General features: G+C 41.6%; 1 protein-coding gene across 7 annotated transcripts in view; it reads right to left on the bottom strand.

Moving 5' to 3' along the window:
- The window catches only part of Sema5a (semaphorin 5A), a 450,819-nt gene that overhangs the window by 258,123 nt on the left and 165,896 nt on the right, over positions 1-26,800 (bottom strand). For all 7 annotated transcript variants that reach the window (XM_021733399.2, XM_040272850.2, XM_021733404.2 and 4 more), the window contains one exon: positions 26,488-26,684. In XM_021733399.2, the coding sequence (XP_021589074.1) occupies positions 26,488-26,684 (197 nt within the window). The remainder of the gene's footprint in view (positions 1-26,487; positions 26,685-26,800) is intronic.

Genomic DNA, 26,800 nt, shown 5'->3' with positions numbered 1-26,800 from the left:
CCACCTGCCTAAGATCCCTACCCTGTTAGTTCATTCAAACTAGGATGGACTGACTGTCACAACTCTCAGACAACTCTCATAATCTAATCATTTCACCTCTGACTATTTATACAGAAGCTTTAGGGGGACGCCTCAGTTAAGTCCTAGCCACCTCTGAGGATGCTTTTCTTCTTGGTGGGCTGCCTTGAAAGACAGGGGACCCACTGGTGGTGGTTAGGTGGGTAACTAGCATCCTTTGTGGACCAGCTGCAAGATATTTGCTCTGATTTGTGTCTTCAATCAACCAATTTTCTACATGGGAAGAAAAGGGGGCGTGTGTGTGTGTGTGTGTGTGTGTGTGTGTGTGTGTGTGTATGTTTAGCCTCAGGTTAGAAATGTAACAGATGTTACAGTAACACAATTTGTTTTTATATTTTAAGAAAAGAATGAAGGAGGTGGAGTGGGCTAACTTGTAGACAGTTTGGATTCTTTTTTTTTTTGCATACAGATACAAGAAAGTGCAAGCAAAAAGAACCCCCAAGGAGTTCAAAGGGACTTGTGTTTAATCAGACAAAAACAATTTTTATAGCCTCAGGAGCCCATACTGTGAGAAAGTTGAGCAGTAGACTGACATTAGGCATCCAACCTGGCATGCATTGGGGATATTTTCTTCTTTCTTTGTTTGCAACTAGTCTTCAAAGAAATTTACTGTGCAAAGCAGATTCTGAAGCAGATTACATTCATGAACTAACATTGTCATGAAAAGCAGCTTCGTGATACAAGTTACAAGCTTCATGGTTCCAAGTGCCCCATCAGATAAAGAACCATCATATAACGACAGGGGCTCTCCATGATGCTGCATGCACTTTTCCAATGAAACTCTCATTCACCTGAGAACCACCAGGTTCTAAACACACTCCACAAGACCACTTTAAGCAAAAGCCATGCAGGATGGGGAGGCAGAAGCCAGCAAGACAGAGACTCCTGCAAAGCCACTCTCCTGAACCTGTTCACACCCGGCTTCCTCTGCTTCCCACCTGAAGGTCACAAGCATGGCCAAATCTCCATCTCATTAATTACAACTCTTGGCAAGCCATTAAAAATCTCATTTCATTTTACCGTTCACCCTCCTTTTAACTGACTTTTCATAATTATAATTCTATTTTTGATATACTAGCCCTATTAAATTTAATGTCATACAGAGATTTTAGAACTCTTGAAGAAAAGACCAATTCAGGACTGTGTCCACCAAAATCGGCATGGTCCTTGCTCAGGACTGTGCAAGGAGAAAAACAGCAGTGTGTTCTATTTTCATACACAGAGGAAGAGAAGACAAGCTAATTGCATATGGTCAGTACAATAACCATGCCGTTGGAGAAGGGCTGTAATTAGTGAGAATTGTTTTCACAAACAGGAATGACCAAGCTGATGACTCCGGCTTGTATTTGTTATTTTTTCCCCCCACCAGATATAAACATTTCTATTTTTGTTCTTCTCAAAACATAAACACTACTACATTAAAAATGCCCGGGGATAGCAAATCCTGACAGTACCTCTATAAACTCTGGGAATAAACACATGACTCTCTTCAAAGGTTAAGCCTGCTAACAGGATCAGGAGTCAAGAGAAGGGAAAAGGAACTGTTATCCAAGAAAGCAACATTTAGCTGGGGACAGCAAGGTGGAAAGCTGTAGGTGAGGCCTCTCCTCTGACTCTGAGCAGTTTGGTTTAGAGGAAAACACAGGAAGCAACCTCATGCTCAGTGCACAGAGGAGGAGACGATTGGGGTCTTTCGTGTTGGAAAACATAGGTCAAAAATTACGTAACATGACATGTGATACAGTATTTATGAATATTCATGCATAAAATTCAAATTTCACCATGTAACTGAAATTACTTAAGGAATTTATCTAGACAGGGATTATGGGAGTGTCCTCTGCAGATGGGCTTAACCAAACCAGGCTGAAGGCAGAGGCTCACCCTGGCATGGATGACAGTGACACTTTCGGAGTCCTGTTGCTTCCCTGACCCTACAGCTGTGCTCTTGGTTCAGTCATCGGCATTGCACACCTGGTGCTGCCCAGCCAGCCATGCCAAGGTCTCTCCTCCAGCACTTCTGTCCCAGGACTCCCATCAGCACCCTTAGGATGAAACCTCACAAAACCACCCTAGTCTGGCTTCCCAACTCCAGCCTTTCTCTCTGTGCTACTCAGTGCGTACTTTGGGTTCAATTTTAGCAAATACTTTTGGTCACTAACCATCTGGAGTTTCCCTTGCCACCCTTTCCTCCAGTGGAGCTCTGTCCCCTGTGGTTCCGACTCCCGCTTGGACAAGGGTGGCTGCAAGAAGCCTTTGCAGTCGGAGGCGCTCCCCTGTGCAGCAAGTGCACATGCATGGCACAGTCAGACCCCGTGACACGACCTCAGTTTCTGCATTCACACATCTGTCTTCTCCTCTGCATTGCAGGTGAGCTGCTTGCCCTACGTTCAAGTGCCTAATGCACAGGTTGCCCCAGAACAGGTGCTCAACACAAATGCATTAAATGAGTGAAGAGGTAGGTTCTGGTCCAAAGGATAAATACCCGAGTTAACGCTGAATACATGGAAGAATAAATGAACATTTGTTGCTATTGTTTTCTGCAGGATGAAAGAAATGATACTGGAAAATAAGACAAAGCTTAGAACTAGAGATGGAGGACTCTGTTGTTTAAACAATAAATCCGAATTCTTTGTGTGTGTGTGTGCGTGTGTGTGCGTGTGTGGTGCTGGGGATTGAACCCAGGGCCTTGTGCATGTGAGGTAAGCACTCTACCAACCAAGTTATATCCCTATCCCTATACCTGAATTCTTGAAAAGATCTCTTGTTTGGGGCAGGGAGGTACATGATGACATAGTTGCCTTAAACTTTTTGATTCAAGAAGGAAAGCACTGGTTCAAAGTCCACTTGTAGATGGGGCAGCCACAGAGCAATGGGAAATTCCTAACAAGCTTAAAGGGGAATGTGTTCCTGTCCCTCAGGGCTCAGCTCATTTCCCCTCCCATGCAGCAGCATCTGGAACCCTCAGCACCAGCACATGCATGGGGAGGGGAGCTCCGTGGCAGCAGCTCCTGTCCACCAGACCCAGTGGGTGTAGGAGGTGAGCGCTCTGTTCCCTGCTTCATCACATACACACCCCGGCTCAGGAGCAGGTCACTTAACCTCTCCTAGTCCTCTTCCTTGGCTATATAAGTGGAGGGGGAAATGCTTACAGGTGTCCTTTAGTCATCTAAAAGAAAGTACTTCCTCTTGACCTCCTCTTTCACATTTTGGAGGCATCTTTGACTTTGAGACAACCAACTCTGGCTGGGTTGTGCCTTTCTCCAGAGCATGACTTATTTGACACTGTTGTCAGAGAAGGGGTTTCCCAACATGCCCAGACGGAAGCTGAATTGACAACAGGTTGACTCTATGGCATCTGAAGGGCACCACCCTCCCAGTCCTGGAGGCCACGGAGTGACTTTTACCCCTATAACACTATTTCTCTGCACCTGAAGCCCATTCCTTTAAAAAATTCAAAATTGAGCCAATAAGAACTTATTCTGTCTTTATATTTTACACCACACCAGGTTGACTTGTTAGGCAGTGAAGTGTTCCCAGTAGCAAACCTCTCAATAATTGTTTTCTTGAGAGAGAAAAAGGGAAAACAAACAAACATAGAAGGAGTTAACCTTTAAGAGCAAAGCATTCGACCTGTTTCAAGATTAAGGACCAGGGGAGCAGAGGAGGCGGAGTGCCCAGGAACTAAGGACAGCAACGATCTGAAAACCATTCCTTTAACAACTCTGGGTGATTCGATTTTCCTAAGTTTGTAATAACAGATATTAGGACTTTAGCTAGAATTTTTATATAGAAGGATAAGGACAGATCTTCTGTATCCAGTTTTTAGATGCAGGATACATAAGAACTCCAAATGTGATATTTTCTCTCAGCAATGGCTTGTGTGTCTTTTGTGTGTCAAAGAACTGCTGGCCACATGAACCTCCCTTCGTCCCTGCACTGTCATCTCCTCTGGACTGTTCTGTGTGAGTCAGTGGGTAGCACTGAGTGCCCACACATGTCTGCAGTTCACAGACGAAGTGTTAGCCGTGGGGACGGGACTTGATGCCACTAAGGACAGGGACGGGATTTTAGGCAGGATCTTCAGAATTTTGACAGTGTGAGGGTATTTTGAACAGGACTCATTTCTGTATTATAAAAGTAAGTAAAGGTGTTTTTCAAAATACATGTAATTGAGAAAATGAAAGACACTCTAAAGAGAGGGGAGAAACTCAAGAAGGTGCTCTCTTGATGGCGATGCCCAGGATAAATAAATTTTATGGAATCCTATGCTTCTTAAAACAAGACAAGTTTCCAAAGGAAATGAATCTTTAGTGCATACTCTCGGGAATATTATTTCAGTGATGGTGAAACTAAAGAAGACTAAACTTAAGCTAACAGCTCCGATAATACTCTGTGCATCAAGCTAAGCACTGCAATGGGCCATCTTCACATGTTACTGCAGTTTAAGAAAAACCTGAAGCCATATATTATTACTTATATTATTCATGCAAGGAAAGTAGAATGATAAAAAATAATGAGCAAAGAAGAGCAAGAAATAGGAATAACAAATGTTCTGTATTTGATAATTTTGTCCGACAGTTGATGATTTATCTTTTGAATGGCTGATTTTCTACTTTTTTCTGTCAACTGAGAGAGTAATGCATTCTTGGGCAGCAGAGAATTAAACATGTAGCCTCTCTCTCCAGCAACATCTATAAAGTACTTACTTCAAAGACAACAGTCAATAGGGAGCATCTCCCTTAAAACTCAAGTCTATGCAGTACCACATACTTCCCTTTTTGAAAATAACAGCGGTTCATAACCCACTTGAATCAAAGTGTGAAATATGATATATCAAGAACTATGTAATGTTTTGAACAACCAACAATAAAAAAAAATATAAACCACCCCACCACCCAAAAAAAAAAAAGAAAATAGCAGCGGAATATATGGTTCTGTTCATAAAAGAGGAAAAGTGATTTAACTACATCATGGTCTCCAGGTTTTCTGTTATGTAGGACTGAATTATATATTTTTTACATTATACATTCTAGATAAATACTTACATAAACCTCTTACTCTGAGTTCAAATATGGGTTAATCTGTTCCTCTCTCTGCATTACATTCTCGGAGATTCCTGCAGAATTTTTATCCAATACATAATACCTTTCTTCGCTACATCTCTTCTCTGCCTCATCCACGTTCTGACCCGGCTCTGACCATTGTGATCCTAGCTGTGTGTCTCATGTTTTGAAATCAGTCGAGAGTTGGTCTGATAGGTGGATCTAGAGACACAGTCTGTCCCCGATTGTGTCTGGTGTCTCTGGGAGCCATTTCTTGCGTCATGTGTGTGAGTTCTGTGCCTCTGAGACCATGATCACCAGTGCTCACAGGAGCCACAAGGGCAGATGCCTTAGTGTGGGGAGAACACTAGAGGGCACTCTCTAACCCCAACAGTGGGGGTCAGGTGTCTTGTCCTGGTTCCTTCCTTGGAAGGAATTTGTTGGACACTACACAGGAGTCCATAGAGCAGGTCTAGAGGCCACTCACTTCCCCTTTATGAGACGATTTTCACCCACAATCAGCTTCCTTCCCTCTTCCTGGAAGGCTGACATGCAGTTCCTCCAAACTTCCACTTTCAAAGTAGAAAGACTCACTGTGGCTTTTAACTTTGTGTACACAGTTGAGTTCTGCATTCCCTGCCCATTAGCCCCAGCCCCAGCCACAGCCGCTTACCCCAACCCAAGCAGGCTTTCCAACCTCAACCCTGAGGCCTTTGAACTTGTTTCCTACTGAGGAATCCACTCTTGACTCCTCTTTTTAATTTCTATCCCCTGGGGCTTTCCTTTTCACACTTTTGGGGACAGCTCCTTATTTTTTACCACAAGTAATTGAGGGTAAGGGATTTCTCCCATCAACTTAGTCAACTTTTTGCTGGAAATCTTACAGAATCACTATCCTCCCTTTGTTTTTATATCAATTCCAGAGTAACAAAGAACACTACCCCAAAAGAGCAGAGAGAATTAGTTTGGGAGCTAGTTCCAAATTTTAATGTTGATAAATATCTACATTTTAATTTCTAAGGGAGGAGAAATGTCACTTTAAGTCTGTTCTTCCTATTTCACATCAGCTTCTTTAAAATAGAATTTAAACTGCTAATGGAAAATTTTTTTTAACAGTTACATATATCCAAAAAAAGGACAACTTAAGAACTAAAGTGAGCATAAACCAAATCTACTCACCCCATGGTTTTAAGTCTACACACTGGATGTCATTGTCTTTGGTATGCCCCTGTACTGAATGAATGTCCAGTTTGAGAGGATCTCTGCACTGCATCGCTGAGGTCACATCAGAGACTCATTAGCCTCCATCAAAGCTTAAACATCACGTGCAAAAGCACCTGTGAGTGCCCAGGAGAAAGGACAAGCTGCCTGGAAACCATTCTGCACCTCACCCGGCCCCTAGGAGGCGCTCTTTGGGGTTTCTCAGCATATATGTGAACAATCTCATTGTTTAGTTTTAATTTTTTTATTTCTTTTAATGTAGTTGAAAAAACCCACTAATTAAAGATCCCAGGATTCTACTATAAATTTCATAAGAGCAGATTTTTTTTTCTTATGAGATCTTATAACCATGCTAGGTCCTTCAGACGTCATTTATGTGATTATGTGATCCAGTGAGCTTTGTCTTAAACTCTAAAAAGCATAAGTCCTTCTAATCTATACATGAATAAATATAGCACACAGGAAATTGTTGCCAAGTACTGATAAAATCTGTTTCACTCTGTCTGAAGATGGTTCTTGTCCAATCTATGCACGCTGGTCAGTTAATGTTCCACAGATGATAAAAACAAACAGAGCAAAGAGGCAGATGCAATCGTTTGCTGGGTCTGTGCTTACACACAGTTAATGGCTGCTATCCCACCTACCGCAGTAGGAAAGGGGAGGTCACAATTACACAGTAGGGCAGGAACAAGGGAGAAGAAAATCACCAGGATGTGAGAAGTTCTAGAAGGTCAGATGGCCAGAGACTGAAAAAATAGCTCCAAACTAGCAAATGTTTTCACTTGGCTTGAAGTCACTGAGCTATTGCTGCATAATAGAATTACACCTCCTTTGGGAGAAATCCTTCTCTCACTTGGAGTGTGAAATTCTTGGTGATACCAACTGGAGCTTCACATAAGTATGAAGGTAGGGGAAGCTAGAGGCTTTGAGAATTCCAAAGCAAACCACACACAGAATATTATCCAACCACATCTCTCCTCCCCCCAAACCCAGGCAACAGTTACATGGGCCTAGCCAAGAGATACAGAGCCACAAAGGGTCAGTTGCTCATTGCTGCCAAAGCTATTTTAAATTCATGCAATGGGTGGCTGAATCAAAGAAAAATAAAAAAGGCATCTCAAGTGGCTAGAAGAAATGGGGCATATGGATGTAGGCAGGGTGACTAGGCAGGATATAGCTGGAAAAAAACATAGTATTTCATTGGTTGCCTTAAAAAATGCTACTAAAAAAAAAACAGGGGTGTCCAAGTTTGGCTCCGGAGGAAGGGGAAGTCTTAAATAAGAACAGTAATGATAAACACATGCAAAGTTCACTATAATCTTCCCACTCTTTCTTTCACTGCTGTGTAAGTTAATTTTTCTCATAGCAGGCATCTTTAACAACCAACTATACACATTTATTATTTCCATATGTTCTTCTCTACTCTTTTTTCCCTAAATTCCAAGCATTGCCCTCAAGAGCTTTCAAACACTGAATAAAATCAAAGAAGACATTGAACAATTTTGCACAGATGCCTCCAAGAGTAACGAACTTATATTGTATAAATGGTGTGAATAATAATACATTTGGCCCTTAGTACAATCTTATTTTATAGCCTTGCATGTAATTCCTACTACACTACATCTATATATTAGCTTCACAGGTCTAGAGGAAATTTTTTCATATAAAACTTTTGTTGAAGGAGCATCGCTTGTATTCGCCAGCAACATCCTAATCGAATTCTAAAGCTTCCCCAGTGAGAGATGGCTTGCTTTTATCACACCCCCAGAGGGGGAAGAAAGCTTAGGAGGTTTCAAGTAAACAGCTTATCAGCATCAAATAGTATTTAATCAGACCAAAGACATACTGGAATCAAAATTATGGGAAGGGAAAATTTTTGTACCAACTTTCACATTGTTTAATTAGAGTTTCCACAATTTTGTGCTATGATGGTTCCTTGAGAACTTAGAGGGAGCCCAATCCTCATCACCTGCCCTGTGTTATCTCCCAAGACATCAGAAAGCACCCTCAGAGGCTTCCATGCTTCCAAATTCATCTTTGGAATTCCAAGCACCTCAAAAGCATTTCTTTTAAAATATAGGAAAACACAAGAATGAGAAATTATTTTTTTCTTTTTTTGGTGTCCCAGATTCGGTTGGGAACAATCTGCTAAGGTCAAGCTTTCTGCTTCTTGTCAGGAGAGTGCCTGGCTGGTTATTGAATGAAAAATGCATCTCGAGTACCCACTGTTCAGAAAGCTTCTTTGTGTGAAGTATAGGAAGAATGAACACTTTATTGATCCACCAGGATTTTGAATATAAAAGGAGAGAGGTGAATTCTAGGAGGCATGCAAAAAGACATGCATCATCAGTTCCATGGAGCAAACACACCAGAAAACACTGTGGAAGCCACGAGGCACAGCTCTGAGGCCAGCTGAGCTGCCCTAGAAGAGTTCTTCTGTACTAACAGAACTTAGTTTTGCTGAGTGACCAGGGCTGGGGCAAGAGCAAGGCTGGTGAGCATCTTCCCATAGTGCAGAATTTAAGAGGGACCCCAAAAAAACAGCAGCCAAGATAAACAGTTCTTTAAAGGTCTAAATTAATGCAAAACAGTCCATGCTGAGCAAATTCGCAAGAATTTAAAGATATTGGAGCTTCCGTAGGGCTTGGCAGGAAACTGTACTGAGCCTGGGCTTATTTAAAATCTGGAGAGATGGTCCATCATGGATTTTCTTGAATTGATATTGTTTTATTCTAAATATCACTTGATTATTGAACATTCTGGCACCCTTCAACATTGCACCCAAGGGGATTTCCTCCCCTACCCCACCCTAGTCCCAGACCTGTTAGACTCCAGAGCTTAAAATTGCTTACCCCCCCCTCCCCCGGCACCTCTTCCTTTCCACTTCCCCAGCAAAGCAGCCTTGTGTCTTGGCTCTGGCCACCTACAAGTAAACAGTCCTACACATCTTCTAGGAGAGCTTTTGCTTTTGTTGTTGATTTTTGATATGAAACAGATGAGTCAAGAAACCCCTGCCCAGGCTCCCACTGCTGCCTGACTTTGAACACTGCCAGGAACCATGCAAACAAGGAGCAAAAGACAACTCCGTAGGGGTGACATAATCGCCTGGGTTCTCACTGACCCCATCCAGCTTCTGATCCAAAACCAGGCAGCCCAAGTCGTCCTATCGAGGGAACAATACATGCATTTATGGTTGAAAGGACTCAGTTGGTCAGTCATCTGTTACAACCAAAATATGTCTAACTGATACAGTAGCCTGGAAGCCAGGGAACTTTCAGAGCAAGGATTTCTACATTTTACGGCACTGATGACTTCAAAGCTGTATTTTATCTCTGAATTGTTTAACTGCAGATACCAAAAACAAGAACTAAGTCTAAAGTGGAATTTGACTCTAATCTCTACATGGCAACTAATTATGGAAATGTATGTAAATGAAAGGTCAAAGCCTCATTCATTGGAAAGACATTAATTTTCCTACTAAATATTTATGATAACAATGAGGTCAGCGTCAACATTATTAATGGAAATCTCAATTTCTCTTGTGTTTTTGCAATACAGAATTTTGCTGCGCTAGTGTTTAAGGATCAAGAGATGAATTTTCTCGAAGAGACAAAGAATGTCCCTGGAACTACTTCACTTTGCTAGTTTAAAGGGCAACAGAATTATCAATGTGATAGAAACTTTTGATGACTGTTATACTCATTGGTCATCTAAAGATTGAGATAAAAAATAAGCCAACATGATATTTTCATTCTATCAGAGAAGTAGTTAATAGCAGAAGGATTAAAAACTACAGCTTTTTAATTGCTAGCCCAGTAGTCTTTAAACATGAATCATGATGTTTTCCAAAACACTGACTCAGAGAGAACACCAGGCCACAAAAACCTCTGCACCAGACATACAAGGAAAAATAGTCTCCATCAATTGCTCTTATAAATTGTGCGGGTGCACAAAGGTTCATATCTGCACTGTGCAACGTGGTTGTCAGCAAGTGACGATCGTATTTTAATTTAACTAAATTAAATTAAATTAAATTAAAGATCCATTACTTCAGTAGTGGTGGGTAGTTCCTCAGGAGCTGCACAGGGTGAATGGCCACCATATTTGTTAGCATGGAGTGTGAGGACTCTCAGCATCACAGAAAATCCCCCCCGGGCAGCTCTGCTTTGTACCAAGAGTCCTCTCACTGCCCCATTCCTAATTAAGCCACAGGAAGTTGTGAAGAACCACGTATAGAAAATTTGACCTTCAAAGAAGAAGAACTGCAGCCCTCACCACTTAAGGTATTGTGGCTAAATAGATCTCTCCCACATTCCCTTTCCTTGGTTTTAAAAGCTACTAATTCCAAGAAGTATTATTATCACTTAAATTCAAATGTAATCTACAAATCAGCAATTCTCAGATGTGATAACACCTTCTCAAAAGGTAAGAGTCAGAAAGATTTTCCTCTAAACACTACCCTTGAGTGGGAGCAGTGTTCAGGAAACTGGCCGTCTATATCAATTACCTCTGTTATATCTAGTTAATGTCAACTGTAGAGTTCTTAGCCCTTAAAATGGCTCTGTAAACAAACATTACTAATGAAACAGTTTCTGTGGAGGGTCATGGTTTGAGTGTCTTGAATTTCAAGTAGCATCACTAATACATTCATAACACATCTCCACATATGCATTTTATTAAATGTTACGTAACACGTTGTTCATAATTATCTTTCTCATTATAAAGTACATACACAATGGCTGGTCTCAGTGCCAAGGAAATGTGACATTGTGTTTGGATGAACTCAGGCAATTTCTTAGGCAATTTAATTACTGGATTCAATATTCTTAACTAGGCTATGCTTCTTCATCAGAATTGGAACTTACCCTATTTTTAAAGTATCTTTTGAAGTACAAAAATATTTGCATATTTAAATATAAAATTTAATGACTTTTAAAAAGTATGTAAACCTTGCTTCTACTACCTCATCATGAAATATGAAAAAGGTCTCAACTCAAATTTTCTTGAATGTATTTTGCAGACAATTTCTTTCCTCACCCTGCACCCTCACAACCATCTACAGTCATTCTCCTATGTCAGTCTTGTCTTCCATATAATTTCACATAATAAGGACAATACAATATTAGGTTGCTTTTGTATCTGAAATCTTCCACTTACCATAATGTTTTAGAAATTCATCCAAAATTTTGTTTGCTGTCTTTATAAGTAGTTTGCTTTTCTTAGAGCCTACTATTACTCCATTTACATAATTAATGTGTCTATCTCTGATAAATATTGGGTTGTTTATTGCTATCAAAATAAAGTTTCCCTGAACTTCTGGGTACCAATCTTTGTGTAAAAGTTATTGAACATTAAATTAATCTTGGGTAAATATCTATGAGTGGGTTTGCTGGGACCCCAATATATTTGGAACTTTTGAAGCAGCAGCAGCATGATTTCCAAAGAGGCTCCACCTTCTCACATAATTAACAAAAGTACAATTGCACCACATCCTTGCCAACACTTGGTATTATCAGTGTTCTAATTTTAGTCACTTTTCTGTGTTTGTGAAAGTATTTCACCGTGCTTTGATGTTAATATTTGGCAAACTGATCATCTAAATCTCTCATTCATTATATGTTAATTGGATTACATTCATCATATCATAAAGTTATAGAGTATTTTTATTTATGCTGGACACAAGACCTTTATTAGATATGCATTTGCAAATATTTTTACACATTGTCTTTGGTTTGCTTGTGTTTTTTAAGCTGTATTGGAAGAGCAAATGCTTATAATTTGATGCAGTTCAACTTATCAAATTTATTTTCTGTGTTTTTTTAAAACGCTAGCTAAGTAAACCAAAATTTTGGAAACTTTTCCCATGTTTTCTCCCAGAGGCTTTATAATTTCAGTTTTTTAAATCTATGCTCCATATCAGTCAGTTTTGGACATTGTGTGCAGTGAAGTTTGATGCTGGCTATTTGTATACACGTGTGCAATTTTTCCAATACTATTTGTTAAATTCTACCATCTATTTCCTCACTTAATTACCATGGTCCCTTCATTGAAAATTGATAACATATGTACAGAACTATTTCTTTTCTCTTCTTTTGGCTTTAAAATTTTGTGAAATTTATCACATTGAGTTCAACAGAGTAAGTCTTCCAACATAACTTTTCATCTCAAAATTATTTCACTTGTTCAAAACCCTTTGTATTTTCATTTGAATTCTAGAATACGTTTTTCAATTTCTATAAAATGCATAATAATATCTTGAATCGATCTGCAGGAACCTATGGATAACAATGATACAATATGGTTGCAATGCATAGATTATGCATTGCTACCTTTAAATATTGGTAAATATTTCATATCATTAACTTAGATATTTTTAATTTTCTCAGTAATGTTTTATAATTGTCAGTGTATAACTACTACACATATTTTATTAAGTGTATCTTTATTTCTTATTTTGATGCTACTCTAAATGATATTTTAATTTCAACTTGCAATTGTTAGTTGATAATACAGAACTTAAGCTCACTACATAGGCTAAAATTATGAGAACCTCACTTATTAGTTCAATAGGACTTTTTAAATGCTAAATTTGGATATTCTATGTATATAATTTTCTTTAACAAATAGGCAGCTTTAATTTTCATTTCCAATTATATGTCCATTATTTGTCTCTATATTTATTTTATATTACATTATTTACTGATTACTATCTTTTGCAATGGCAAATATAATGATAACTAAAAGCCCTAAAACAGAAAACAGTAAACAACATCCTTGTGAGAACACCACTCGGCTCTTTACTATTGTGTACTATGTTAGATTTAGGCATTTTTACAGATACCTGTTGTCTTGTTGAGTGAATAGTTTCTACTCCTAGTTTTTATTATGACTGTGTGGTGAATTTTGTCAAAATTTTAACTGTGGAGATGATTTGTTTTGTAATTTAGTCAAACATGGCATTGATTTACATGGACTGATTCTCAAATGTTAAATATTTGCAATGCTCTAACCTTGACTTTGTTGGATGAAACCCACTCAGACGCAATACATTATCCTGTTTTACAAATTGAGGGTCTGACTGTTAAATGATATTAAGGATCATGCACACATATTCAAGAGGGATCCGGGTTGGCAGTGTGGCATATTGGTATGTCTGTCTGGCTTTCATACCAGGGTTAATCTGCTCTCTTAGATTAGTTGGAATGCATTCTGTCGTGTTCTGCTCCCTAAAAGTTTGGATAGAATTGATATCATTTTTTTTCTTAAATATCTGGCAAAATTCACAGTTGAAGTTATGTGGGTTTAAAGTTTCTTTATTAGAAGATTTTGAAAAACGTATTAAATCGCTTTAATGAACATAAAATGAGTCGGCTTGCCTTTTCTTCTACTATTTTTTTTTTCTTTTGAAACAGCCCAGGCTGGCCTCAAAACCCTAGGCTTAAGGGACCCACCTGCCTCAGACTCCAAGTACCTGAGTCAACAGGTATGCACCACCATGCCTGGGGTGGCCTGTCCTTTAAGAGCTTGGATAGACAGAATTTTATGAAGAATTTATCCATTTCATCTAAGTTGACAAGTTCAGGCATGAAATTGCTTATTCCTCATATTCTATTATTATCCTTTTGGGGTCTGTAGTGCTTCTACCTTCTCACTTATTTCTAATATTGATAAATAATGTCTCATCTATTTTTCCTAATCAATTTTGCTAGAGGTTTGTTGATTTTATTGGTCTTATCAAAGAATGGGGTTTAATCTCACAGATCTGATAACAACCTTTCCAGTTAACTGACCTATATGCTCTTTCTTCCTTTTCCTCTTCATTCAGCTTACAATAGATATTATTTGCTGTTGTTTTTTCCTACTTTCTAAAAGAGACTCAAAGCCATGGATAATAGATTTTTCTCTGTTTCTAATTAAAGCAAAGAATGCTATAATTTCCCTTAAGTTTTGCTTTATCTGTATATCACACATTTGATTAAATGATGATTTTATTTCCATTTGGATAAAGTATTTTTTATTTTTTCCCTGAGACTTTTTCCCTAGCCAAGGGTTATTTACAATTACATTGCTTAACTTCCAACATCAACTTCTATGATTCTGTTACTGATTTTTTCTTTGATTCTGAAGTGGTTAGAGCTCACACTGGCACAATCCTAACCCTGCTTTTGTTCCCCATCATTACACTATCTTGAAAATTCCTTCCAGCAAGCTGAGGTCATCAAGGGGCATCTCAGTTTTTCCTTCATTTATGTGATCAAAATCCCACTCTGGCTGGGCACGGTTGGGCACTCCTGTAATCCAAGAAGCTCGGGAGGCTGAGGCAGGAGGATTGTGAGTCAGCCTCAGCAAAAGCGAGGCTCTGAGCAACTCAGTGAAACCCTGTCTCTAAATAAAATACAAAATAGGGCTAGGGATGTGACTTAGTGGTTGAGTGTTCCTGAGTTTAATCCCTGGTACCAACAACAACAACAACAAAAATCCCACTCTGCCGTCTGCCTAGTGTCCACTCTCTAAAGATCTTAGCGTTTAATATTGTATCTACTTTTCTTGTTATTTAAAGCATGAAGGTACATCAAGTCCCTTGTCCATCACAGTCAGATGCTAAAGTTTTCTACATCATTTTTCAAAAATAATCATCTGTTTACCAGATCTTGAACAAATATGAGAAGAAACACATGGAAGTTCTCTGACAATCTGTTTACAATTTCCAAGTCATATTAGATATTATAGTTAAAAACTATCTTGGTTTGCATTTGTATTCTCAAAGCTAATTAATTTGGGTTTGGATTTATGCCTTAGTCACAAATTTATAGCCTAAGGATTTGTTTCCCTCGTATGGAATTGAGGATTTATGATTTGCGTGTTTGTGTTTTGAGGATTTTTTTTTAAATTAGTACTGTCCCTTTGGAATTAAGAAATAGAAGAATTAAAATGAATGTTAAGTTTGGATGAATCATGCTTATGTTATTCTCTTCCGTTTTTTTTTAAACTCAGAAACATTTGAATCTGGTTCGAACCATCCCTGCAATGGTGTCTTTTGTGAATCGATCCAAGCTGAGGGCTGCAGTACCCTCTGGGATACAGGCACATGTGGCCTTGTACACCTTGGATGTATTTTCAGAAACACACAAACTCTCACTTCACCTACTCTGTGGTCCTCCACAGGGGACGTCCCCTTCCTCATGTTTTAAGTGTAAGTGGGAGCACAGGGTCGCGTCATCCGCAGTGTCCACACTAGGTCTACAGTACTGCACACAAATCCATCCCTTGTCTCCTACCCATGTTGCTCCTTCCACCTCACCCGCCAGCCAAACCTCGCTCAGTTAAGAGGCCAGACCTAATTCAGGACTTGTCCTTTAAGATGTCGCACCCTCAGTACAACACTGTTCCTCAAAGATCAGGAGGGCAACTCTTTGGCTGCTATTCAAGGGACATTCAAGTGCACAATAAGTGGCCTGAGCAGGTGATCTGAACTGCCACACACTCACTTGCTGAGTGGTCCCAGGGCCTCCACGGATCTCGGCCCAGGCTCAGGACGCCCTGTGTGCAGCTCCGAGGCCTTCTTCCCCTGCTGGCAAACTGACACTGGCCTCCAGTTTTCTGGTGTGCGGAGTCAAGTCTCTAACCTTCACACTGGGAAAGGGACCCTGTTTTCACTTGGCTTCAAGGACGTCTGTGATTCTCCCTCCTCCGTCCTGCTTTCTGTCTTGTCTCTCCAAACTCGGTCCTGACCCTGCCCAGGGCGACTCGCAGGGCTGCCTCTTTCTGTATGGATACTCTTTCCTGAGGTTCTCAGCCAGTCTAATGACTAAATGACATCTGGTGCTGATCCCTCCAGACTCCAGCCTTGAATACGCCACCCAAAATCCACGTGCCCAAGACTGAGCTCCCACAGCCCCAAACCCAAGTGCCTTTCCTCTGGTCTCCCTCACCTCACTAGGTCACACCCCGGCTCTTCTATTACACAAGCAAGAAGCCCAGAGCCAGGCTTGCCCTCTCCTTCTCTCATGCACACACACATTGTCTGAGAGGAAACCCTTGACCCATCTCCAAAATAAGCTGTGTCTAAATTATAGCACTATTCCTCGCGCTAACAGCACCCTCCCTGGGCCAGCCCATCTCCAGCAGGCCACACACCAGCTCCAGGGCTTCAGTGCCCTGCAGCCCAGTCTCCCTCCTCCAAGGCAGTCTGTCCTCAGCATAGGGGTCAAAGAGAGCCTTTCAATCACATCAGATCACATCATTCCTTACTCAAAATCCTCCAGTTATTTTCAGTCCAACTAAAAATAAAACCCAAATCCTTACTGGTTCTCCAGGCCTGGCCCATGGTACCCCTGTGATTTCATCTCCACTGCTCTCCCGCGGGGCTCACCTCATTCAGTTGCCCCAGCCTCCCTGCTGTTACTCAAACCTGCAAATAAGCTCCCACCTCAGGGACATTACCCTTGTCCTTCCCCAGCCTGTACCCCCTCCCCTCCATTAAGACTGAACTCAACGGGTCTTTATGAGTCATGACCTGGCTAGAAAAATAGAAATTACACAAGGTAGCTCACATTGAGAAATCTAATATAGGACATAGCTGTAAAACTGTGCATTGGAGAAGTTAATGCTCAGTGAAGTTAGCCAATCCTAAAAAAAAACAAATGCTGAATGTTTTCTCTGCTATAAGGAGGCTGACTCATTGGGGGGATAGGGAGGGGGAGCATGGGAGGAATAGATGAATTCTAGATAGGGCAGAGGGGTGGGAGGGAAAGGGAGGGGGCAGGGGATTAGCAAGGATGGTGGAATGTGATAGTCATCATTATCCTAAGTACATGTGTGAAGACATGAATTGGTGTCAACATACTTCATATACAACCAGAGGCATGAAAGATTGTGCTGCATACATGTAATAAGAATTGTAATGCATTCCACTGCCATTTATTTAAAAAAAATAGAAAAAAAAACTGTTGTAAGACATGGAAGAGCAGAAGACTGAGGATGGGACCCAGGAGAACCAAAAGGAGAAATGTGTGACCCCCAGAGTCGGGGTGCTGAGGGCAACCTAGGCGGGTCTCCTAGCTGCCCCCCTGAGAGGCTCTTTTCCAACACCTGCAGCTCAGGTGCAAACTTGCAAAAAGCACAGCCTTCTCCTGGGCTGCAGGCTTCTGGGGTCCCAGTGCTTCTGGGAGCAGGAAGATGGCCCTGTCTATGCTCCCAGCTTCCTTGGTCCCAGCTGCATGCATCACAGCAGGAACCCAAGGTTCCAGGAGCCTGAGCAATGCAGCTGACCCCCTGACCAGCTTCCCAGAGCAGAAGACAGAGGGCAGCCAATTTATGATTTGTTTTATAGAAAACAAGAAGAGAGGAGTTCAGAGTCCCAACACAGACATGACAGATGTCTAAGAGGGCGATGCTAATCACCCTGGACTCTACACATCGTGCATATATATTGAATCATCACCTGTACCCCATAAGTATGCACAGATATCACACGTTGATTTTTTTAAAACGAGAACACGAAAAGGATAGGTAGCAAGCTTACAGGCCAAAGGTGAATGTGGACACATTTGGTGAGCCTAGCCACAACTGCAAGCCCCTCCTGCCCTCACCCCTCCCTGCCCTGTGTCTTGCCTCAGCCCTCACCTCCAGGGGACACACTTTCTAACACCTGATCTTCTGTCTCCCTAACAGAAGGTAATTGTGGGTCAGGATTTATATCTGCTTTGCTTACTGGGGTAACCCAGTGACTAAACAATTTCCAGCACATAATATGCACTCAATAAATATTGATCAAATTATTAACGAACTGGACCTCTGCTTTTATCTTCAAAGGAGCAGAAGCTAAAATGCTCTGTGTGCTAAAGCCAGAGAATCGAGTGGAACAAAATCAAAAACACAAATGAGGATGGCGATCGTTAATCTCCTCCTGGGAGCTACCTGGAGCACTCTGCTCAGTGTTCCCGGCGTCAGGGTCTCATTTCATTGATTTTAGTTAATAAGGTTTGTCAGCTCTCTAACATGCTGCCCAGGGGTGTTTTCAAGGTGGCAATGGTCAAACAGCATAACCAGGACTTCCTCCTATCTGGGACTGAAAAACCCCATTCATTCTCTGCTTCAGTACCCAGTGTCACTGTGGTGACACTGAACCAGGCAATGCTCTTGGTTATGAATAAAAAAGCAAAGCTTCCTGCCTCCTGCAAAGCTCCTGATTAGACATGTCCCTGAATCTCATGGGGGAGCTGGGAGAGAAAGAGAAACTAAAGAAAAAATTCTCCTAAAGCCAGAGTGTACCTTCTGGCCCTCCTTCACCCAATGATTAAAAAAAAAAAAAAAAAAAAAAGACACAGGAAAACAAACATGCTAAGTGTTGATTAAATTAGAAACACAATGAATGAAATTTAGAAACATCACTGTAGTCTTTTCTTGGCCCTATTGGTATCAGGAATTTCTTCCATGCTCTCTGCAAGAGTTGGCATGAAGTTTGCTCTTAAAGGGAACTCTAGTTGCTAACCTGGCTCTGATATTAGAAGCAAGAGGAGCTAGAAAAGCACTACCCAATTAAAATTTAAAATATATGCACCTACACTTAATCTCCAGCTTTTTCTTCCTACTTAAAATAAGGGTGATGAGATTTTATCTGTCTTCAGTATGTCAAACAGATGAATTGCCCATTTTAATGCTTAGAAAGATTACACTCTGCTTAAAGATAAATAAAAGACAGTAAGGTACTTGGGCCAAATGAAATCACTGTTTTAAATCAGAATCCTGACAATAATTTATAAAGTCTTATTCCAATTTTAATTTGATTACATTGAACTACTTCACACAGAAATCAATCCATTTCAAGATTTGAGTAATAAAAAATATTTCCCTATCAAGAAAAATCGATCAAAGACAATTAAAATTTCATCTGAAGATATAGATGTTCAAGCTTATCAATTATTTCATTAGTGGGACTGGATGCAATAGTGACATGAAAATTAAAGATTTTTCACAACTCAATAAATCATTTCTGTCAGATCCTAATCATTGTTTATAAAAAGTGTGCAAGAGAGACCCCCTAGGCTCTCGCCAGTGATCGATAACAACGAAAAAGTATAATCAAGAAATCGGAGCCAATACTCACTCAATTAATAACCTACACTGCTTTTATGTTTGTCTTCTTCCAGTCTCTCTAGGCACTCAGGAGTAATTGGCATGTACCTGTATTCTAGGGTGGAAAAGTTGTATGTTTTAATGTACCATTTCTCTAGGTAGAAAACTAGCACCACACTATAAAATCAGAAATGCACACCAAGTGCAGTTTTTAATGTAAAAATTAGGTGGTGTACTTGGTGTCTCATTTGCATATAAGTTTGTGTATTTTGCCTTTGTGATTTTGACCTCTGTCAAGTGAAATATCCAGTCATGGGCATGGTAATAAAACACAGATTATGTATGAACCAAGGATTTTTTTAAAGAATGATCACCACAATTCTTTCCTCTTTAAGTAAACCCTCAGAAGCAAAACCTCAGATCCTACAGTGAAAGAGGAGAGAACACTCTGGTTTCTATAGAGAAAAAGGTTTCATTCAAGAAAGTCTCAACAGTCAGCAGTATCTCATTATATTTTAATCAGGTTCATATGAAAATATCCAAACTAAATATTAAAATTAATGTAATGCAATCTATTTTTAATTAAAATAAATGTTCCTAATTCTTCTTCAAAGAAAGTAGGGCACCACCATTCAATCCCATGTACAGGATTCCTGAAGGCCACAGTGGCAGGCCTGAGACTAGATGAAGAGAGAGAGGTACCGAAAGCAATTTTACCCAAGGTTTCTATGTTCCAAAATTCTGAAGCTCTGAAATCTTGTAGGTATTCTAGACAATATCTAGAGCAACACAGTCACTAGATCCTAGATAAGAGCTAAGACCCCACCTTGATCATGACTCCATATGATGGTGGCACGTCAGACACAAGCCGGCCCAAACCCAGGGAGCGTGGGGACTGAGGGACACACACGGAGCCATGAGAGACACATGCAGCCAAGGACCACGCAAGGAAGCCGTCACGGAAATGACTCCCCGGGCCCTTCTGGCAGCCCCACCCTCGTTTTCTAACAGGTGACAGTTGGCTGTGCCTTGGAGGGGAACTAAGGCAATCCAGACTGTGTCTTCTCCAGCCCAAAGAGGAGCAGCTGACTGGCCAGGTGTGGCCAAGAGGCCAGGGTCCTGTGTAGAGGACAAGGGGAAGAGTGTAGAGGCAGGAGAAAGGGCAGGAAGGGAGCTACCAAGGCAACAGGAAATGCACACATGGCCACCTTGGGAGGGTAGAAAAGGTCTCAGCAAGGAAGAGGGGCCAGGACCCCTGCAAATGAACAGGATGATGCGTCAACACAGAGCTACACAATGTGTGCTACTCTTTCTTGTCAACATTCAGCAAAACAAATCTAACACACATATAAATATGATGTAATATAAGGACACGATTTGAAAGAAAAATAAAGGGTCCATTAAAAATACTCATTCATACTGTGGTACCAGAATAAAAACTCAAGTTTAAAACCCTTTCGATTGCCTAAGAGCACCTGTGGGAACAAAGGCAGCTCTTTGGATCCAGGGTCCCTGGGGAAGGCAGCAGAAGGCCAGTGGGACTCCCCAGTTCAGCCCCCGGGAGGCAGGAGCAGAATTCCAGCTCCCTCAGCGCTAATTCTCTATCAAAAGTCCTCTTAGCTCTTCCATATATTCTGACACAATTCTCAGGCCAGTCAATGAGCCCAGATGTAGAAAGACCCTGCACAACACCAAAGAGTTAAAAACAAAGATCCCAGGGACCTCCAGTGGAAATTGGTAGTGCCCTGCCTGATTCTGCAGGCAAGAGTCGTCTTGAACTTTAATAGTAAACAGTGCCAGCAAAGACACTAAAGAAAGGCCTCCTAATTCGTCATGATATTAAAACTCAAGGCAAAGGGAGCCAGAGTATGGCATGACTCATCCCACCAGTGGTCTTTCGAAATATGAAATTGCTCCCCATAAACCAATTCCCATTACTGAAGCACACTCTGTAAATAGCCAACATGCTGGGTAAACCTTAATCAATAAACAAACAAAAGCAGAATATGGCACTATTGCCTTAAGTAGACATTAAACATTTAAAACTAATTTCAGAGATGGTTATGAGACTCAGTAAGCACACTGGGAAACATGCTGCCTGACGGGTCACTATTTCCTCCCCGTTTATTGGAACAGACATTTAGGAAAATGACAAGGACATAAGTGTGAATAGGGCATAGGTAATGGGTGGCACAGTCAGGGATAAATATTCCAGATACACGCAGTCAGGGGAACAACCTTGCAAACACAGCAAGCTGTTAGGCGTGTTGAGCAATGAACTCTTCTAGACAGGACGAGCCTACGGTGGCAAATATTTCACAGAGGCTGGGGAAAAAGATCCAGGCAGCATCTTCCGCCTGGCCAGGTACACGGAAGCAAGACTTTGACAAAGTGTGCTCAGCGCATTAAGAGGTCAATGCAGCGCAGTCCACCTCGTTAGCAGGCTCTGAGGCAGAATGCCCCTGGTGCATAACACTAAATCATGACATTTTTAAATGCATGTGGAAACCAAGACCTTAAAGTCAAAACCCTCCAGTTCTTCAGTTTGGTCTTCCTTATCAGTGTTTCAGCCTACTCTCTCTAGTTTTCATGCAAATGGTGGCCACCTACTGAGCAGTAACAAAAGCTATTTCCAGGAAAGTCTGTGTTTCCACCATTCAAAGGAAACTTCTGGTGTCTTTTCATCAACAGTTTTATCCTTCCTTCATAGAAGCGCTTCCTTCCTAGAACCCTCAGACTCTTGGCCCAAGGCTGCCTCCTCCTCCACCAAGACAGAAGGACTCAGAGTTTCTCGCCCTCTACCCACTAACAGCTGCATCCTGAGTGCCCTGGCCTCTCCCCTGGGAGATAACCCCTCACTGTTCCCAGCATCCTCGCCCCTCCCACTGCTCAGAGACTTTGCCTACTCCATTCTCTCTTCCACTCTCTCTCTTCAGCCCCTTCCTTCACCTGGCTCTTTGTCATGGCCACAGAAGGATGATTTAAAAATGCTTTTTCTAAAAGCTGTTTCTTGCTCTCATGTCCCTGCCTGGCTGAGATAATACTTCTCTCCCTTTGTGTCTAATTTTTTTACCTTCCGTTTATCCACAACCGTCAGGTTTCTTCTTGCTAGCACCACCTGAGACCTACTCTAATAAATATCATGTTATGGGCGGGAGTGTGTCCCCACAGAAGTTAATTCCAGGTTCCTGTGAGTGGGGCATTTCCTGGAAATAGTGCCTTTGTAGAGGAATCATTTGAGATGAGATTGTTTGAGAGGTGACCTTGTAAGAGAAGACAAAAAGACTCAGACATACAGGGAGAACACAGCCTACACACCAGGCCATCGGATGATCCTCCTACAAGCCAAGGAAAGCCAAGGGTGGCTAACAACCACAAGGAGCTAGGAGGAAGGTTCTTCCCCAGAGCCTACAGAGAGAGCAAGGCCCTCCCAACACCTTGATTTTGGATCACTAACCTCCAAAACTGTGACAGAGAACATTGCTTTTGTTTCAAGCCAATCATCTTTGGTAATTTGTTGAGCAACCATAGAACGAGAACACTCCATTACTGGCAGAATTTCTGGAAGGGCACCTAAGGGTCCCAGTTTCGGGCACAGAGGATTTTCAGTACTACCACCTGGAAAGTCTCAGCCAACCAGCACAAATATGCCACTCTGCCTCCTCTGGAACACTGCATCAGTGGGTAATCTGATGGCCTCCTTCCTCTTGGAAAGCTCTCCTTCCCTGGTTCCAAAGTGCTGCTCTCAACTAGGCAATTCCTTCCAAAGTCACAAAGGAAGGCAGCCTTTTCATTCCAAAGTTACCACATCCCTCACATCTGCCTCTCTGATGGATTCTGCCTGCAGTCAAGGTGCAGGAAGGTGCATATCACGCTCAGAGCTCCCACTAACCACATGAGCCTCTTCCATTTTACTTCCTCCCACATAACTTCAGCCAAGGAGCCATGACTCTGTTCAGGATGCCTGCCGGGACCTGCAAGCTGCCTTCCTGCACTCCAGGGCTCATCACTTGCCCCTTTCCTCTCCCTGGAGTACCTCTCCCCTCGTGATTCCACAGACACCATAACATTCCTGGAAACCCTCCTTGCAACCCGAGCTACTGCTCCCTAGCTACTTCCTCCCTAGCTCCCTGCACCCAGTGCAGACACCTGACAGAAGGTAATGCAGTGGCCCTTTTTACTCACAAACCTAATAACAGTCTGACATTTTTTTAACAGGGGCTTTGCCTCTATCACTTCAAAACTTAGCACAGACCCTGTTCCTTAACAGACACCCAATGAATGTTTATTGACTATTCCTTCAAAATTAAAAAAACACAAATTAAAAATATGACAAGATGCCTATTTTAATCAATTTTTCCCCACTGTGAACCAAAGATGGGACAAGAACAATTTTAGAGAAGGAAATGTTTATCTGGGGGCTCACAGTTCCAGAGGTCTCAGTCCACAGGTGGCCAGTTCCATTGCTCTGGGCCCAAGATGCTGCAGAACAGCATGGGGAAGAAGAAAGCAGCTCAGAACCGGGCCACCAGAAAGCAGAGAGAGAGAGCTCCACTCACCAGGGACAAAATATACCCCCCAAAGGCACAACTCCAATGACCGCCCTCCAGCCACACCTGACCTGCCTACAGTTACTGGGGGTTAATGCACTGATTCATCTAAGGCTTTTATAACCCAATGATTTCACCATAAACTTTCTTGCATTATCTCACACACGAGCTTTTGGGGGACATCGTATATCTAAACCGTAACAATGCCACTTATGAATCATAAGTCTGACCTCACGCTCCACAAGGAAGACAGCAACAAGGTAGATCCTAACATGCAGAGCAGGGAGAACACAAGGTGGAGCAAGCTTTATGAGAGGGAAGGGGGCGACCTCTGCAAAGTTCTATCTACACAATCACTCGGAGACCCTGGAACCTCTTCCCAGGGTACCCTGATTCTGCATAAAGAAATGCTTGTGGGGAGCACTGTTCACCAAAACACCACCTGTGCTGGCCCACGGCAGGAAACAACCTAAGCATCACTGAGTAGGGAAGATCAGGGCTCCCCATGGTGGACAGCGGCATGGCCACAAACAGAAGGGTGTCAATTCCTGTGTGCTACCAGGGCGTGGTATCCACCAGGCATCACTGTGTCCAAAATGCTCCTAGGAACAACTGCTGACTTGTATCTGAGAGATTTGAATACATGTGTTTTCATAATGCTGTGTATACTGCTTTGTTTATATCACAAAGGAAGTATAAACCATAAAGTGTAACTAAAGGAAAAGAAAACAGGGAGCAAAGATAGAGCCCTCCAAACACTCACATTTCATTAATTTACCTTGAAACTACATAGTAATTTAACGTCAACATGAAGAATTTTTAAACATCAAAAGCAAAATTCAACAAAAGAAAGTAACTGACTTAGGACTAGTGGTGTAGCTACACAGAAGGAAATGATTTCAAATGATTTTAAAGAGATAATTAAGTCTCCTAGATTTCCCCCAATGAACTATGCATCCTGAGGACCAAGAAGAGAAAATATCTTAAAGGCTTTTCAATAACCAAAAGCAACTAGAGTGGCTTTGAGCTCCTATTCTGAAATGAGAGAGCATGTTCTGTGGAAAGGGTAGAGGGATAATCATGGGGCCTGCCCACTTGGGATTCCCTGCAAGGGTGAAAAACAAGAGGAGAAGGGAGAAATGGAAGAGGCTAAGAAAGGACCTAGAGTCCTGGAGTCGAGTTGGAAGTATCAGAAGGAGATTATGGTAATTGTGTTTTGGAAAACGCCTTTCCTTAGCACTGTCCACTAAAAGCCTAGCTGTGGGTACTGCTCATGCTCCCAGCAGCAGAAATGAGTGACTTCAAAGACAGCGTGGGGGCTGTCAGAAGAACTCAGGACCAATCTCAGGAGGTGGCACTGGGCTGAGAGGCCACCATCTAACAACAACAAACATACAAACAAAAAACAGCAAAAGAGACTCAAGAAATATACTAACAAGTTGAAATTAATGGACTTCATGTTGATCCTGATTTTATTAAAAAAAAAAAGGAAGAAACAGAAATCAGGAATCAGGGTTTCTTTAGCACTCAAGACCTTTCAAGATCCCTAGATATCTGATGATTATACTCAATTATTTTTGTTTGGTGATTTTTTTTGGGGGGGGAATGTTATTATAAGATCCTTATCTTTAATGGTTTTAAACTGAAATATGATGAATAAAAATTATAAGAATTGTTCAATTAGCATAAAAGTAATTTGATGAGTGTAGATGGAGCATGGGAAGTGGTTTGAATAAAAACAAAACAAAAAAACATGAGCCATGAATTGGTAAGTGTGGGGCTGGGTTTTCCTTAGACCACTCTCCCTACTTTCATATATATTTGAAGCTTATGGTATAAAATTTAAGAAGTAACACAATACAAAGCTATTTTGAATGAATCAGTAAAATACAGTATCTGCCTTAGGCTGACAAGGTCAGTGTAAGAGCCCTGCGGGCAGGGCAAAGACTGATTTTTTTTTTCATCCTAAATGCTTCAAGTGTTTGGGATAAAAAGACCCTCACTAAATTCAAATGAGTTTAAGAATAAACGAGTGGTTTTACAGACCAATTCCACTAGCCCTAGATTTCCATGGAGATAACTTGAGGCTGGGAATCAGTTTTGCTCTGTAATGTTAGAGGCAAGGGGTGAGTTTTACAGGGACTTTGTAAGGTTTTGTTGGGAAATGCAAACACACAGGCTTTTTGGTTTTAGTTGGTTTTGCTGTACTTTTTATAGGTTACACTTTCATCCTCTGGCTCCCAGGAGACCTGCGGCATCTGTAAATGAAGGCAGCCTCAAGTCATAGGAGTTTGCTACCCATGGTAGAAATTTCTTCTGGGATCCTTCACTAAGTGGCGATCAGTTTCTGGCTATGGAATTCTTGCAATGGAGGAATTTCGTTGTTACCTTTATCTTAAACAACGTCCAAATCAAGACCACGGGGCAGTAGAGCAATAGTTACTCTATCATCCTCTGTCAGTGAAATGGAATCCACATTTTGCCGGTCACTTCTCAGGTGGGGCATGCTTGCTCCTTACCTTTGTAGGAAATGACGGGGTGCTCGGCTCTCTGGCACTGGGCAGCGTCCTGCGCCTCCGGCTGCACGAGTCTGCACATACCCAAGCTTGAGAACAGCCATGCAATGGCGCAGGCACCCTTCATGGTGGGCCGGGGTCTCTGATTCTGGGTGCTTGCCTTCTATGAAGCTCCTGCTCCCCTCATGTGTGAAAGGTGCCTGGAACACAGAGGAGAACGACTGGTGAACGTGAGTTCAGGTTTTCTTAACTGTGAGTTTATGATTTGTGGAGACAAGAGGCCCTAGATACCTCAGGCAGAGTCTGTTCCTCCATG

The sequence above is a fragment of the Ictidomys tridecemlineatus genome, chromosome 1 (genome assembly GCF_052094955.1).
Source record: "Ictidomys tridecemlineatus isolate mIctTri1 chromosome 1, mIctTri1.hap1, whole genome shotgun sequence".
Classification (NCBI taxonomy): domain Eukaryota; kingdom Metazoa; phylum Chordata; class Mammalia; order Rodentia; family Sciuridae; genus Ictidomys; species Ictidomys tridecemlineatus.
The sequence above is the reverse complement of the archived record's forward strand: the minus strand, read 5'-3'. Positions and strand labels throughout refer to the sequence as shown.